The 16,727-nt window shown below is 42.3% G+C and overlaps 1 protein-coding gene across 1 annotated transcript in view; it reads right to left on the bottom strand.

The window, feature by feature from the left end:
• The window catches only part of ABCB7 (ATP binding cassette subfamily B member 7), a 127,023-nt gene that overhangs the window by 8,838 nt on the left and 101,458 nt on the right, over positions 1-16,727 (bottom strand). Inside the window, exons 10-15 of the mRNA XM_073641019.1 lie at positions 15,190-15,347; positions 12,692-12,855; positions 10,175-10,304; positions 9,762-9,933; positions 8,280-8,383; positions 3,756-3,863 (exon numbers count right to left, since the gene is read on the bottom strand). Coding sequence (XP_073497120.1) covers positions 3,756-3,863; positions 8,280-8,383; positions 9,762-9,933; positions 10,175-10,304; positions 12,692-12,855; positions 15,190-15,347 — 836 coding nt within the window. The remainder of the gene's footprint in view (positions 1-3,755; positions 3,864-8,279; positions 8,384-9,761; positions 9,934-10,174; positions 10,305-12,691; positions 12,856-15,189; positions 15,348-16,727) is intronic.

Genomic DNA, 16,727 nt, shown 5'->3' with positions numbered 1-16,727 from the left:
CACGTGGATTACAGCACCTCTACAAGAGCGGCCCACCTGGATTACAGGTACAGTACTTTGATAGCATGTGAAAAGATAACAAAAGCTCAGCATTTTATGTGGTCTCAAACAAAGGATGTGGTTGAGGTTTCATAAAAATGAGATATATATCTCTATCTCTCTCTCTGTATATCTCTCTCTCTGTATATCTATCTATATGTCAAAAAAACTGACCAGCACATCCCAAATGTGAACAGGTGCAAGCTGCAGAAACTGCATAAGATATATAAAAAGAAAGCGCAGCAGCACTCCATTGTGCTGGTCAGTTTTTTTGACATATTACTATAGGAGGTGGGAACTGCCTCCTGTTTGACCTTGCACTCCCCCCATTTAACCAGCAGGTGATGTATATTCTATTCTACCAGCCCATTTAAATTGTAGGTGTTTTAGCCCAGAAGTGACATGTTCTGTCCAGAGTTATAGGCTTGTAGCCCAAGAGAGGCATGTCGGCAGAGTAGTACCCATCAGATGGGAGGTCACCTTGCAGCGGTTGATGGGCACACATGAATTGGCCAATTTATGCGCTAAGAACCTCCATTTTTTGTAAGTAAAGCTTATTGAGTAATAACACAATTTAAATTAAATGGTTTTATTGTCTTTATGTATCTTGGCCATAATGGAGTGCTGCTGCGCTTTCTTTTTAGATAGATAGATAGATCTATATATATATACACACACATACAGTACAGACCAAAAGTTTGGACACACCTTCTCATTTAAAGAAATTTCTGTATTTTCATGACTATGAAAATTGTACATTCACACTGAAGGCATCAACACTATGAATTAACACATGTGGAATTATATACTTAACAAAAAAGTGTGAAACAACTGAAAATATGTCTTATATTCTAGGTTCTTCAAAGTAGCCACCTTTTGCTTTGATGACTGCATTGCACACTCTTGGCATTCTCTTGATGAGCTTCAAGAGGTAGTCACCGGAAATGGTCTTCCAACAATCTTGAAGGAGTTCCCAGAGATGCTTAGCACTTGTTGGCCCTTTTGCCTTCACTCTGCGGTCCAGCTCACCCCAAACCATCTCGATTGGGTTCAGGTCTGGTGACTGTGGAGGCCAGGTCATCTGGCGTAGCACCCCATCACTCTCCTTCTTGGTCAAATAGCTCTTACACAGCCTGGAGGTGTGTTTGGGGTCATTGTCCTGTTGAAAAATAAATGATGGTCCAACTAAACGCAAACCGGATGGAATAGCATGCCGCTGCAAGATGCTGTGGTAGCCATGCTGGTTCAGTATGCCTTCAATTTTGAATAAATCCCCAACAGTGTCTCCAGCAAAGCACCCCCACACCATCACACCTCCTCCTCCATGCTTCATGGTGGGAACCAGGCATGTAGAGTCCATCCGTTCACCTTTTCTGCGTCGCACAAAGACACGGTGGTTGGAACCAAAGATCTCAAATTTGGACCCATCAGACCAAAGCACAGATTTCCACTGGTCTAATGTCTATTCCTTGTGTTCTTTAGCCCAAACAAGTCTCTTCTGCTTGTTGCCTGTCCTTAGCAGTGGTTTCCTAGCAGCTATTTTACCATGATGGCCTGCTGCACAAAGTCTCCTCTTAACAGTTGTTGTAGATATGAGTCTGCTGCTATAACTCTGTGTGGCATTGACCTGGTCTCTAATCTGAGCTGCTGTTAACCTGCGATTTCTGAGGCTGGTGACTCGGATAAACTTATCCTCAGAAGCAGAGGTGACTCTTGGTCTTCCTTTCCTGGGGCGGTCCTCGTGTGAGCCAGTTTCTTTGTAGCGCTTGATGGTTTTGCAACTGCACTTGGGGACACTTTCAAAGTTTTCCCAATTTTTCGGACTGACTGACCTTCATTTCTTAAAGTAATGATGGCCACTCATTTTTCTTTACTTAGAATTTGTATTATAGCAAGAAAAAAGCAGCTAACAGTCTATTCAGTAGGACTATCAGCTGTGTATCCACCAGACTTCTGCACAACACAACTGATGGTCCCAACCCCATTTATAAGGCAAGAAATCCCACTTATTAAACCTGACAGGGCACATCTGTGAAGTGAAAACCATTTCCGGTGACTACCTCTTGAAGCTCATCAAGAGAATGCCAAGAGTGTGCAAAGCAGTCATCAAAGCAAAAGGTGGCTACTTTGAAGAACCTAGAATATAAGACATATTTTCAGTTGTTTCACATTTTTTTGTTAAGTATATAATTACACACGTGTTAATTCATAGTTTTGATGCCTTCAGTGTGAATGTACAATTTTCAAAGTCATGAAAATACAGAAAAAACATTATGATCATGGGACTGTCATCTAATTGAACACCACCACTGCTGCTCCCAGAGAACGATAAGTGGTAATCACCTAACCTACACTTACAACATGAATATCTCGCTTTTCATCTAATGTGTAGGTCAGGTCATTTATTTACCGGTCAGATTGCTAATATTCATTGATATCAGTAATGATGATGAAATGTGTACAGTGTGACTCAGATACACAGCAGACATATGCCATTTCTACATTCGGCTTGTTGGGAGTGACACACAGGGAGTGGAGTGAAATTCCTCCGTTGGCTCAGTTCAGTGCTGCGGTGTCCGATCCTGCAGCCCTCCTATAGGGTAAATGTGAATGCCATGCCAGCGGGGAAGGATGTAGAGCAGCAGGGATGTGAATCTAAAACAAGCCGCACGATGCACACATCTCACAGCGCTGGAGGAGATGTAATATTGCATCTGTATTACACACAGGCTAATCCCATCAGCATTAGCTTGGATCGCCAGTCTTTACAGCTGAACCCTCGCCAGCCTTTACCATAATGTAACTAAGGGGTGTAGACAAGACAGCTAAGGCTGCGGCGTCTTGTACAGAGGGAGAGCTCAATGCTCCTCATCCAGATAACCAAAATGTATGAGCGGCATCTGGGATTTCGCCTTTTATTATCACAGACGTAAATCACAACAGTGCTGACATTTGGCCTATAATAAACCACACGTCCTGCTAATTAAGAAGAACGATTATATAAATCTTCACAGTAATTTAGTTTGGACAATTTGGACTTTATAGTGACACAGTCATGATCTGAGATATAGCAACGCACAAACAGCGATCTATAACCACTGCTCATACAGTGGCTTGGGTGTCCGGCAAAATATAATCTGTTGCAAATTGGCTTTTTAATTTACGCGATCACATTTACTAGTCTATTAGTCAGTAAATAACAGAAGTTCATTTCTGTAGTGAAGCAGACAATAACTGCCAGGATTCGGCTCGCATGCCGCTCTAGGACAGAGGTATTAACCCTAATACTACAGATAGTGACTAGTGACTTCCAGTATGGAACCTGACTACATCAGGGTTAAAAAAGCATTTGTCCATCCGAAGAGCCACAGCTTTGCTCATAGGATAACAAGTAGGGCTGAGCCAGTGCATCTGCTTCGTGCAAGATTTGGCTATCAGAGAGCAAAAATGGCCACTAAACAGATTGGAAGTGGGAAGAGGCAGCTGTACAACAATTAACCCTTTGTTGCTACAGGGGTACATATGGTTATAAATGTAGAAGCAAAACTGGATTTGCCTTTATTGTATTAGGACTACTACAGAGCTGAACAAAGCCAAACATACAGCTCAAAGTACCAGGACAGGAAGATGGAGGCAACACCAAGAGAAATCACCTCCACACAACGCTCATCTTATTACACACATGCAGGACACACATTATATAATATTAAACTTACCTTGTCCAGTACAATAATTTCATCTGCATCAACTATTGTGGAGAGCCTGTGAGCGATGAACACGGACGTCCGGTGCTTGATCATATCACGCATGGAGCCCAGGATATTCTGAGGGATACAAACATACACAGTGATAGTTTACAAGTCACAGTTTAGTTTTCGCACTGGACTGGAAACAAACTGCACAAGGATTTATGGGTACGGCAGCTAAATCCCATGATAAAAGGAGTTTACAAACTCAAGTATTTTTACTGATCGGTGCCAATCACTGCTGGAAGAAGCAGCTTGGCGACCAGCGGGGAAACCAAGCAGTGGTGCTGGAGGAGTGATGGGTAATCGATAGCATTTGTATTTTAGACCATACTGGGATGACTTTTTTTTTAATTAAATATTTAATGTGATGGAAACCCCCTTTAAGATTATGTCTCTCTTGACTGGACTTCATAGTTAACACAACACCACACATTAAAGGGAATCTGTTAGTTTGGGAAGTGTTGAAATCAGGCTATGTGAATGTCGCTTTTGCAAAGACAAAGCTATTGTTGCCTTCAGCTAGCCAGTCCATTCCTCCCTCATCTAGAAATCACCACTTGAATCAATATGCAAATGAGGCTGAAGTGCTTTGGGTGTTACAAAGCACTTCCAAACCTCCGCCCCTCTAGCTGTATTCCCCGCCTGGCGTTGCCTCCTCCTGCATGACTGACAACTTGTTTGCCTGAAGTCACACAGTGCATGAGCCGGGACTCTGGCACGAGCCGGCAGAGCTGATCGGTGAATAGAGCTGGAGAGACCGAGGCTTGGACAGAGCTGCTGGTGAGGAAATCCTGCATGAGCTATTTCTGTATAAAGGGAATTCTTACATAGGAGCAACAGTATTGTGAAGAGGATCGACGGCGCACCCACGACCTCCTAGATAAGAACTACTGGAAGACATGTAAGCAGGGAGTGGGGCTGACATTTTGGCAGGGACAAAACAAATTTCCAATTCCCTCATTTACTATACATATCGGTCATCTTCTGTGAAAGGACCAACACTTTATTAACACATTTTAACTGCCACTTTGGGTGGTCTTCTCAAAGAGGTTTTATTGATTTTTGGATGTTATGGGGGTGGTCTTCTACTGTTTATATTTATGTCAAATATTCCACGGTCTCTTTTCATGCAATGGATCAGATTTACTAAGACTGTGTCAAAGAGCTTAAAGCTAGACCAAATGCACCAAATATAACACAGGGGCTCAGGCTGGACGATAAATCTGGCATTTTTAATTACCTTTATCCCATCTCCTGGGGTGCTTACTTTAGGCAAGTTTTTGTGCCCAAAGTTTGCTGTGCTACTTAATTAGCAAGACCAAGAGAAAAAAAAAAGGACGTGTCTATAACACTGAACAGAGGTTTTGTGCACGTGCAGCAGAATTCTGACTCATGGTAAGTCACCCTGAAGACTGAGAGCACTTATATTGCACACATCTCCACACCAGAGACCTGCTTTGCTGTAGAACCTTATTTTCTAGGCTCCCAAAAATGTGCTCTGCTGGCTCCATTTTTTTTTTATTTTATCCATTCACTTTACAGAGCCATTACTTTATTAGGGATATAGAGGAGATCCAGCTCACGACGGAGTAAAACATTCCAGACTTTATTAAAGTGCATTAAAATAGTGATATCAGAAAAAACGCACCAGTCAGTATGAAACACCTACGGGTTTCTGGTGCTAAAACGAGTTTACCATGATTAAGGCTGCTATATGCCCAGAAACGCATAGGTGCTACATGCTGACCGCTGCGTCAACACACTTCAATAAAGTCTGGTATTTTTTACTCCATCTTGAGCTGGATCTCCTCTACATGCTTTACCGTTTGATGTCCATGGCAGTGACTACGATCCGGGCTCTGGAGGACGTCTGGCTGCATTGATGGGCTGGCTTTTTCCCTTATTTTGTTTGGCCTCATTCAGATAGCCGCAATATGGCGGCATGTTAACCCCTGTATTTTGTCCGCAAGTTCCGACCCACACCATATGAAAGGAACTAACAGTATCGCAGGGATCCATGATGCGGGTAGCTTGAGCCTGTGGATTCGCAATCAGGTCCGAGCTTGCGCTTTACAATCATCTGAATGAGATCTAAGTCTTAAAAATTCAGCGGTGACTTTTTTTTTTTTTATATATTCCCTTCTCATAGACCCAAAAAACAGTCCTTCAGGGCATGGATCCTGCACATGTTATGCCATGCCGGCTTCTTGGTCCCAAGTGAGCATGACTACACGAGTTACCTATAGTCAAATCAGTTTTTTGGCAGCAGTGTACGGTAATTAATAAAGAGGAGCATAGTCCAGACATGGAAGAGTTAATTTCACAAGAGTGACATTTTCTTTTAACATTCCTTAGAGAAATCAAATCAAGCAGCGGCGCTGTCACACTTATCAGATTAGCGGGCGCTGACTGACAGCTGTAAGGAAAAACAGTGTGAAAAGTATATATCACGTGCTTCATTATCCTAAACCCTTCCATGTCACTACAGTAACCAGATGTTTTACAGGGTTTTAAATCAAATTTATTTCTCCTCATAAAGACACGAATATCCGGTAAGGAAACAGATGTTTGGGGGTATTTAGATATAGAAGCAATATCTTCTCTAATGCTATACAATGTGGAGATTGCAGGAGGTAATAACGTGCAGCAACTGTCTCATATCACCACTTCTCCCAGAAGACCTGGGTTTGGGTAAAATAATTCTATATTCAGCCAGGCAGACACCAATATGGCCGACCAATGGCTCATATGCCCAGATTACTGGAAGGATCTCCTATCGTGCAGTGATACGCCCCATTGTATCTGTATTGCTGCATACCTACACAGATATGTCATATCGACTTGTGAGAACGCTGGATGGCAACCCCTGCTGGAGGGGGTGGCGGCGGCATTATTAGCTGTCACTTGGCTTTTTAGGGTCTAATAGAATGGCTGAACAGGATCATTCACCACAACCTGACAAATCAGTGTGACTAATAATTTTAATCCACTTACAAACAATTCCTACCTTCATGAACCTACCATGTCCCAGATGGTTATTCCCACCATAGTAAGTGATTGCATATCATTAGGACATGTCATCATTTAATGATCACTCATGGTCTGACCTCAAGGACCCAGACTGACCTGACAATAAAGGGTTCCTCAGCACTGCGCCCTCCTTAAAGTTTTCCCTGCAAGGCACAGCTCTCAGCCAGCTGGCTGTGCAAGCAACTACAGCCGGCCCTATTCACTTAAAGGGAATCTATCAGGACAAAATGACTGTGCAAACCAAGCACAGGTGCACCTTGGAATGGTTGACCAGTTCAGTGCAACTTCCCAACTACTTGTTACCCATATATCTCTGCCTGCTGTTTATTGATTGACACCTTTGGCTTTACAGGAGGCAGAGAAGGGCGGAGATAGATGGAAAACAGGTTGTAGGGCTCCATGAACTACCAAGGGAGAACCGAGCGCCTGTACTTGCTTTGAACAGTCTTTTTGTGCTGGCAAGATACCCTTTAAAGCCGGGATGTCGAGTTCAAACACACAAAGGGACAAAATGAAAAACATGGACAAAGTCGAGGGCCAACCAGTATATAGTATAATGGGCCGCACATAGTCCTCCATATAGAATAATGGCCCCACATAGTCCTCCATACAGTATAATGGACCCCACATAGTCCTCCATACAGAATAATGGACCCCACATAGTCCTTCATACAGTATAATGGGCCCCGCACCGTCCTCCATACAGAATAATGGCCCCCACATAGGGGTGGTGGTTCTGGTGTCACAGGCCAAATATAATCACCCTGCGAGCCACAGTTTTACACGTATGCTTTAAAGGGAGTCTGTCTCCAGGTTTTTGCTAGCTCATCTGAGAGCGGCATAAAGTAGGAAAAGAGACCCTGATTCCAACGATGTGTCACTTACTTTCCTGCATGCAGTAGTCGTGACACAGAGTATTTAGATGTAGCAACCCCGCCCACATCAGGCTCTATATGTACATTATCTATTGACAGTGAGCTACTTATTAGAGAAGGGGACGTGGTCAGACCAGGTGTCACAAGAGCTGTAGTCCAGGCAGTGATAATCTCTTGGTGATAGAACAGTTATTAAAATCACAGCACACAGCCTAATAAGTGACACTTCGCTGAAATCAGGGTCTCAGCCCTACCTCATGCTGCCCTCAGATTACATAGCAAAAATCTTCTGAACGATTCCCTTTAAAAAAAGAGAGGCACAGAAGAGGGTGGTTGGCAAAGCTTGTGGAGAAGAAGCAGTGGTGTGGCCCTTCATTCTGAAGATCGGGAATGCTTCTACAATTCGCACCTCCGGCGATCATTGAGTGATTCCATATCCTAGCAATATGCCATTCTTACTGAAATGGGAACACCCCTTTAAGGCCAGATGTAACTTATCTTATAAGGTAGATGATGTTCTTACTATCTAACACATTCATTGTAAGTGAAAATATAAAATGTCATAATTAATAGTAAAATAAAGTACCTCCTCAGTGATGGAATCCAAGGACGAAGTGGCTTCATCGTAAAGAATAATTGGTGGGTTCTTCAACATTGCTCTGGCAATGGCGACCCGCTGCTTTTCCCCACCTACACAGAAGACATGTACAGTCATATACCATATCGTGGCATATTTCACACCCTACATACAGATCACTGATTCCTATGGAGTATATGTGCACCCATGTAAAGAAAGGGAAGACAAAGAAGCTGAATGTGGTGTCCTGTGACTACATAGGGATCGGTGACCTGTATATGATCAATCTTCCTGTGAAATGAAGATATGGAAAGCAGGGACAGAAAATAAAATGAACCCTTCCCAGCTCCAGAGTACGAGTCAGTAAAATGTGAGCCAGGCTACAACCCCTGAACTAGAATTTATTAAACGGCTTGTATTAGTGTAAGACAATGAGGCAATGGGGCACATTTAGTGTGCAAAAAAGGAAGATGTCGCCAATGAATGAATAGAGATTAAACGACTGGTGAGCAGCTGTGAATACGCGGTGTGCATGGGCTTATTGATCTGTGAGACACTCAGCCATCCATATCCACAATGACAGCGTCTATAAATCTAATGCCCAACACACTGCTGTAAAATAAGCTTGTATTCATAATTTCCCTTTTATTGCCGCGTTACGGGACATTTTTCATAGGCTACGGTCAATGATTTCAAGGAAGTTTCCATACAGAGTCACGGTTTATCGTTTAAAGAAATGTGGCTTTAAAAAATTAAAATGTGAAATATCGACCTCATATCTGGCATTAACCCATTTGCTGCCAGGACAACTTATGCATCAATTTGAAGTATCCAATCTGTGGGGTTGTGGCACTAAACGTAGTACAGAGAAACAACATGCCTTCCATAAGTCTATAAACCAGTCCTTTCTCACCTTCGCCAATTCACTATAGCCAGGCCTCTATTTTGTAGACATAAAACTTTGAAGAACTTGCAAGACATTAGGTATTCTTAAAGGGAATCTGTCATCAGGTTTTTGCTACCTCATCTGAGAGCAGCCTGATTGTAAGCAAAGCGAAGCTGAATCCAACGATGTTTCACTTAGATTACTGGGTGCAGCCATTCTGACACAGAGTTTTTAAGTTTAACAGTGAAGCAGAGCTGAGGAAGCTAGCCCCGCCCACACCAGTATCATTGCTGTCGCGTGAGCCCTGGTCCGACACGGCCCCTCCTGTGATGAGCACCTCACGGTCTATAGACATTGTATATACAGGGCCTGGTGTCGGCGATGTTAGCTTTCTCAGCTCTGCTTTATTGATCAATCTAAAAACTCTGATTGTGTCAGAACGGCTGCACCCAGTAATCTAAGTGAAATATCCTTAGATTCAGCTTCTCTTTGCTTACAGCAGGTTGCTCTCAGAAGAGGTAGAAAAAAAATCAGTTGACAGATTCCTTTTAATAAAGCATGTTAGTGAGCCATACAAGAGGGTAGATTCCTACTTGTGGCCATACCTGACAGTTTCAGTCCTCTTTCCCCCACTTGAGTGTTGTATCCATTAGGCATACGGAGGATGGCGTCATGCAGTCCAGCCAATTTAGCCACTTGGTACACTTCTTCTGGCGAAGCATTCATGTTTCCATATAGCAAATTGTAATACAATGTGTTATGAAAAAGTACAGCATCCTACAGGCAAAACCACATTGAATATTATACAGCAGAACATACATCTGGGCTGCATATAGTATGCGCATTTACAATATAATGGATATTTAAGGCTTAGAATGTTTTGGGAACAGAACAGAAACAAACAAAAAAAAACAACAACCTACTATCATCGCTATATAGTATTCTTTTCAATTTGTCAGATATGGTCTAACATGCTAATAAAATTGTGACTTTAGTATGCTCTAAATTCTATTAATACCTGGGGAACTACGCCAATGGCTTTTCTCAAGCTCTCCAGACCGACATTTTGGATATTCTGGCCAGCGACATAAATGTTTCCTTTCTGAGGCTCATAGAAGCGGAAAAGAAGTCGAACCAGGGTGCTTTTACTAAAGAAAGACGGATTTAGCCATCAGTAAGGATACATATTGTCTCAGCTAAAAGAACACTGCATTATAGAACAATTATCTGTAAATATATATATATATATAAAAAAAAACATATATACTATTGGTAAAAAGTAAATAACACAGATTTCTACATATTTTCACTTTGTCTCCCTAACCCTATGTGAAGGCTACTTTGTACTTGGTTAATCTTCATTTTCTATATAGGCCACACAAGGAAGAACATATATTTTTTTCAGTTCAATTCCATCCATCCCATATAATTCAGCCAAAATATGGACAGATGAGCAGCCCTTTTTTTTCCAGACCTTTATTAGCCTCAACACATGACTGCCAGAGGTATATATTTTCTTTTAAGGTATTATCAATTTAAAGGGAATATCTCAGCCAGCATTTGCAATGTAATCTAAGAGCAGCATGATGTAGGGGCTGAGACCCTGATTCCAGCGATGTGTCACTTACTGGTCTGCTTGATATCATTTTGATACAATACCTGTTTTATCTGCTGCAGATTTAGCAGTGCTCAGAATGTTGAGCTCTTCATAACCCCGCCCACATCACTGCCTATCAGAGGTGGGGGCTGAGTTACACACAGCAGTTGACTAAAGGCCCCGTCACACATAACGAGATCGCTAGCGAGATCGCTGATGAGTCACGTTTTGGTGACGCAATAGCGATCTCGCTAGCGATCTCGTTATGTCTGACAGGTAGCAACGATCAGGCCCCTGCTGTGAGATTGCTGATCGTTACAAAGCTTCCTGGACCATTCCTGGGTCGTTGCGCTCCCGCTGGGCAGTGTGCATCGCTGTATTTGACACCTTGTCAACGACCTCGCTAGCGATTCAGAACTGAGACACGTAGAGGTGCATAAATTGGACTTTTCTGCGTTCATCGTCCCCGATTGGTGGTCGCTACTGCGTCCTTGTTTTTCAGATCCCACCAGCGTTCTCCGGCTGTGACTCCACTTTGAACAAATTAGACATCTTTAGCGAAGTAGGTATTGTTTGGGGTCTTAAATGAGTTTCCATTTTTAATTCATTTATAGGACATCTACCAATTATCTGCTATCATTGCTCTTCAGGGAGGGAGGGCTTGGCTTCTATCTGTATATATATGCTTTTGCATGGGCAGATATTTTAGGGGTCTCATGCACACACACCCACACAGCACGTTTTCTGACACGCTGTCGTGGCCAACCGCTTCAGAGTTTTTCATACGCCAATTAACATGAAGCTTAAATCAATAGACTCTGTTCTTTTGGCCTGTTGCACGCTTCAAAACTTTCTTCGTCGACGTGATGCAATTACGTACTGTCCGCCTGGCTTTGTGGACTCTGTGGACCGAGCCAATGGGGAAGTGGAGCTCGGTGTATAGCGTGCAAACGATCCTGCAATTGCAGGCCTTCAACCAGTGGGACATGGCAGAAACACCCATGATGCGAAGACCTGCTGCGACAACTGCTGCCAGTATTTTAACGGTCCTGGTGCCCCGTCACACATAACGAGATCGCTAACGAGATCGCTATTGAAGCCAAGCCCTCACTCCCTGAAGAGCAATGATAGCAGATAATTGGTAGATGTCCTATAAATGAATTAAAAATGGAAACTCATTTGAGACCCCAAACAATACCTACTTCGCTAAAGATGTCTGATTTGTTCAAAGTGGAGTCACAGCCGGAGAACGCTGGTGGGATCTGAAAAAACAAGGACGCAGTAGCGACCACCAATCGGGGACGATGAACGTAGAAAAGTCCAATTTATGCACCTCTACGTGTCTCAGTTCTGAATCGCTAGCGAGGTCGTTGACAAGGTGTCAAATACAGCGATGCACACTGCCCAGCGGGAGCGCAACGACCCAGGAATGGTCCAGGAAGCTTTGTAACGATCAGCGATCTAACAGCAGGGGCCTGATCGTTGCTACATGTCAGACATAACGAGATCGCTAGCGAGATCGCTATTGCGTCACCAAAACGTGACTCATCAGCGATCTCGCTAGCGATCTCGTTATGTGTGACGGGGCCTTAAGAAGCATGAGACACCTAGTCCTGTATTGATAATCTCCTGCTGATAAAACACTGATTGTATTGAAACAACCATAAATAGCCTATTAAGCAACAAGATTGGAATCAATCTCTCTTTATCATGCTGCTCTCATATTACATACCAACAACCTGCTGATGGATTCCCTTTAAAAAAATAATCATCTCAATGTACAATACTCACAGGCTAAGGTAAAACATATAGGTTGTACGTAAATGCAAATAAACAGTAACATTATTCAAAATTCCGATACTTGTTAAATAAGGAAAGATCAACATAAGCAAAAAAACAGCAAACCAATTGTCCAAAAATATATCAAAATATGCTTACCCTGAACCACTACCACCAACAATGGCTATCTTCTTTCCTGCAGGTACTTCAAAAGAAATACCATCCAAGACCTTCTGTCCCTCCATGTATTCAAAATATACATCTTCAAATGTAATGGTGGCTGTCTGGGGGGTGATCACCAATGGAGGGGCAAGTTCTTTATTCTTAAAAGAATGAGAAAAATACTTAGAACTGGTTAAAACTGTAGAAAAACAATTAGTGTCAATCGATCAAAGGGTTGAGATTAGACAGTGCGGTTGAATACACACAGCCACGTCATGCCCATATGTATGGCAACCGGGAAAACCATGGTATGGTTATATGACACGGTATGTGGCTATGGTTTGGGAGAGAACATTTAAATGAAAATGTAAATCTCCCTAACTTGTTTTACTTTTCAAACTTTTTTGACCCGCTTAGCTCCCCATTGGCAGCAGATAAAACGATCTTCATGGTAAAGGGCCAAACGAAGACTGAGGAATGGCTGTTTAAGGGTGAACACACTTTCATTGACTATGGACTTTGTAACTCTACCCACAACAAAATGTTAAAGAGGGCCTTTTACTGGATATTTTCATTTAGGCCCGGGTTAGACGGTGGTAGATTCTCTCAACTGAGAGAATTGGGTAGATTATGCAAATGACACTCTGATCAGAGTTTGATTGGAGTGTCGGCATACTGTGATCAGATTCTCTCGGATAATGAGAGAACCATAGCACACCGACGAGAAGATGGAGAACAAAATTTCTCCATCCTATCAGTCCGCGTAAATAGAGTTCAGCTTGATATTTTCCACGCACTCATAGACCTGAATGGTTGAGCGGCATCCCATTTTAAAGTGAAATCGCAGCATGCTGCAATCTTTTTCACTACCAGATTCTGTCAGTTACAAAAAAATCCTGCATCAGCACTGTCCCTTTGAATAACATTGGTCCAAGTGCTATCTGATAAAAAAAAGAACACCGGATTTAACTCATCTGATGTACATGCTGCTGTGAGCGAGCCCTTGAAGTGAATCTGTCACCAGATTTTCGCTAGATCATCTGACAGCAGCATCATATAGACAGAGACCCTGAATCCAACGATGTATCACTTAGTTTACAGAGTGCAGCCTTCTGACACAATCAAATAGATTCAGCAATGCAGCAGAGCTGAGAAAGCTAACCACACCCACATCAGTCTGTCTGTATACATAACTACAGACCCTGAGCTGCTTATCACAGGAGGGGGCGGAGGCAGACTTGCAAGCATGTGGCCAGCTAGTCACAGCAATGTTAATCACAAGGTGATTAAAGCTTCAATCTAAGTAAACAACGGCACACAGCCGGATCTTGAGACACATCTTTGAGTTCAGTATTTAACCCCTAACTCATGCGGTCCTCAGTTTACATAACAAAAACCTGCTGACAGATTCCTTTTAAACTGAGTACACCTTCCAATTGGTGCTGATTGACTGAGCCTTGAAAAGTTTTTCTTTTTCTTCTGTGCCCCTGCGTTCCAAAGTTATGTCCCCTGGGAAAAAAAAGCTAATTTTCTCTTCAGACAACAGGGTGTTGGCATAGAATTTCAATGTTGGTGAGGCTTTTTTTGATTGATAAAAAGAAAAAAAGCAAAAGCCCCCACGGAAGTTCTGTGGTATTTGCCCTCTTCGTTGATGAGAAAATTTGCACCTTTGTTTCCGGAGGCATAATTATGGAACAGAGGGGCACAGAAAACAAAAGAAAAACTGTTCTGTTCCAGAATGTGGAGCAGCTCCAATTGGAGGAGGAACTCCGTTTAAATTGAAAAATCCAACGAAAGGTTCTCCTTAACCCCTGTATAAAAAATAAGGATGAAGCAATGAAGATCATAAAAGGTGATACCTGTAAGAAAGCGTTTTGCACCTACTCTCACTTTTTCAAAATGGCAAAAATAAACTATTGATTTTTTAAATTTTTTTATTAATTCTTGGCTATGAAGGCAACTTGTAAAGTCTAATTGGAAATACCGTCCAGCAGTATGATTTAGGTCCAAATTAATGCTCTAGAAAGTTAATGTTTTCAGGGTGGTTAACTGAAGATACGTTCTGAAAAGTCTGGCGAAGAGAGGACACATTGTGGAGGAGCACTGGAATAAAGGTCATCTACTCCACTGCCAACAAATCAAAAAGGGATTTGCACCAATGACTTAAGGGCTACGTTAATCCCCCTTTAAAGACAAGTCTAAGCCAAAATGTAAAGCTGGGCTCAACTCCCAATATATGTCATGCACAGACTGAATAATTACATACATTGTCAGTGATTGCCAATTTAATCGGCTGCAAACTAACTCTGCATATAAAAAAGGATTCATGTTACTTTAAAAGAATCCCATATCACAAGTGACAGCAAAACTTTAAAAAGACTGGTGATATTAATGTCTAGAAATTGCATATCTACATTTCCGCCCTGTAAGCAGTGAATAATGACAGCAATATCCATAGCAGCGTAGAACAACATGCATTAATCCCGAACAGTCACCTTAATCTTTGTGTCTACACTTAGAAGGGTGAAGAGGGTGTTCATATCAATGAGGGCTTGTCTGGTCTCTCTGTACACTGTTCCCAGGAAGTTTAGCGGCAGGGAGAGCTGGAAGAGAAGCCCATTGACCATGACCAAGTCTCCGATAGTTAGATTTCCTGGAAAAAGAAAGTTAGACTAAAGCTGAAATACACAATAATACTGGGAACTAAGCTGTAAAACAGGAACACATATGTAATTACTGAAAAAAAGAGGGAATTTTAAAAAAGCTACTTTCTTTCATGATTAACATTTTTCTAATTTGTAGAAAAGTTGAAAAGTTTGCGCCCCGATTCATTAAAAAAGTGTTTTTGCCTGATTTCTGGCACAAAACACTTTGAAAAGTTGCAACGTTTTTGCACAACTCGAAGCTAAAAAATGCTGAGATTGACAGCAGCATTTAAGGGGTTAAAGAGCATCATTCTCAGCTGGCTTCAGTGGCTGCTGTTAGAAGCAGATACCTAGCGGAGTCCAATCCTGAGCCAGCTCCATTCACTCGAGCACAAGTGACATGAACGTCACGTCTCAGGAAGGGATTCAGTACATAGGGATATCAAAAATAAAAATCATAAAAAAGTACAAAAAAATGCATTTGTCCATGTTATTTTTAATGCAGCAGAAATGGGATTTCGGTAAAATCCTTTGACGCACACATACAAGATCTTCAAAAATTACCCAAATCAAGTATTATTGGGTAGTGAAACACTAAGCGATTCAGTGTAATTATTCTCCAACACATTAGTGGGATTATTCACCTCTCCCTGGTCAAACAATCTGGATTAGGCAGCTAAGACCAAAAATTAATCAGACAGCCGCTTCTAGGTTTTACATGGTTATGTGCGGTTATTTCAGACTAACGTATACATTTGCACCATACTTGAGATAATGGTGGACTCTCACTTAAAGGGCTTATCCACTACTCAGACAACCCTTTGTCAAACGCTATGTTTTCCTCCTAGTAAAATAATCACTTATGCTCACCTCCGATGCCGTTCTACCACTAGTTCTCCCGGAGCTCGCGTGACATTATGTCATACAATCACTGTGGCCAATCAGCATTGGCTTCACTGTCCCCATCTTTGGACAAATCAAGATATCTGAAGGAAATGAGAGCAGCTGCAGCTCTCGCTTCCATTCGTAATTATGTCACGCGAGCCCTGGGAGAGACAGTGCAGACACTGCTGTAAGGATGCCGGCACCGGAACGGTTATTATTTTACTGGGAAAAACATAGGGATTGAGAATGGGTTGTCCAAGTAGTGGACAAACCCTTTAAGCTAGAATGCAGAAGCCTCAGCTATACTTTTGGATATATGCCCCTTTGACTTTTTGGTTTGTAGATCTGTAAATTACTAAAGCCCTCCATGCAGTTCAAATAGCTGTCGGCTAAATGATGGTTAGGCCTATCTCGGCCAACTCTCCCATACACAGGAGCTCTCACTCTGCAAGGAGTGCGGCAGCCGGACAGCTCTGCCAGCGGCTTATCTCTAAAAGATCAAA

The sequence above is a fragment of the Phyllobates terribilis genome, unplaced genomic scaffold, assembly GCF_046119375.1.
Source record: "Phyllobates terribilis strain yellow unplaced genomic scaffold, ASM4611937v1 Scaffold_7__3_contigs__length_470593459, whole genome shotgun sequence".
Lineage (NCBI taxonomy): Eukaryota > Metazoa > Chordata > Amphibia > Anura > Dendrobatidae > Phyllobates > Phyllobates terribilis.
The sequence above is the reverse complement of the archived record's forward strand: the minus strand, read 5'-3'. Positions and strand labels throughout refer to the sequence as shown.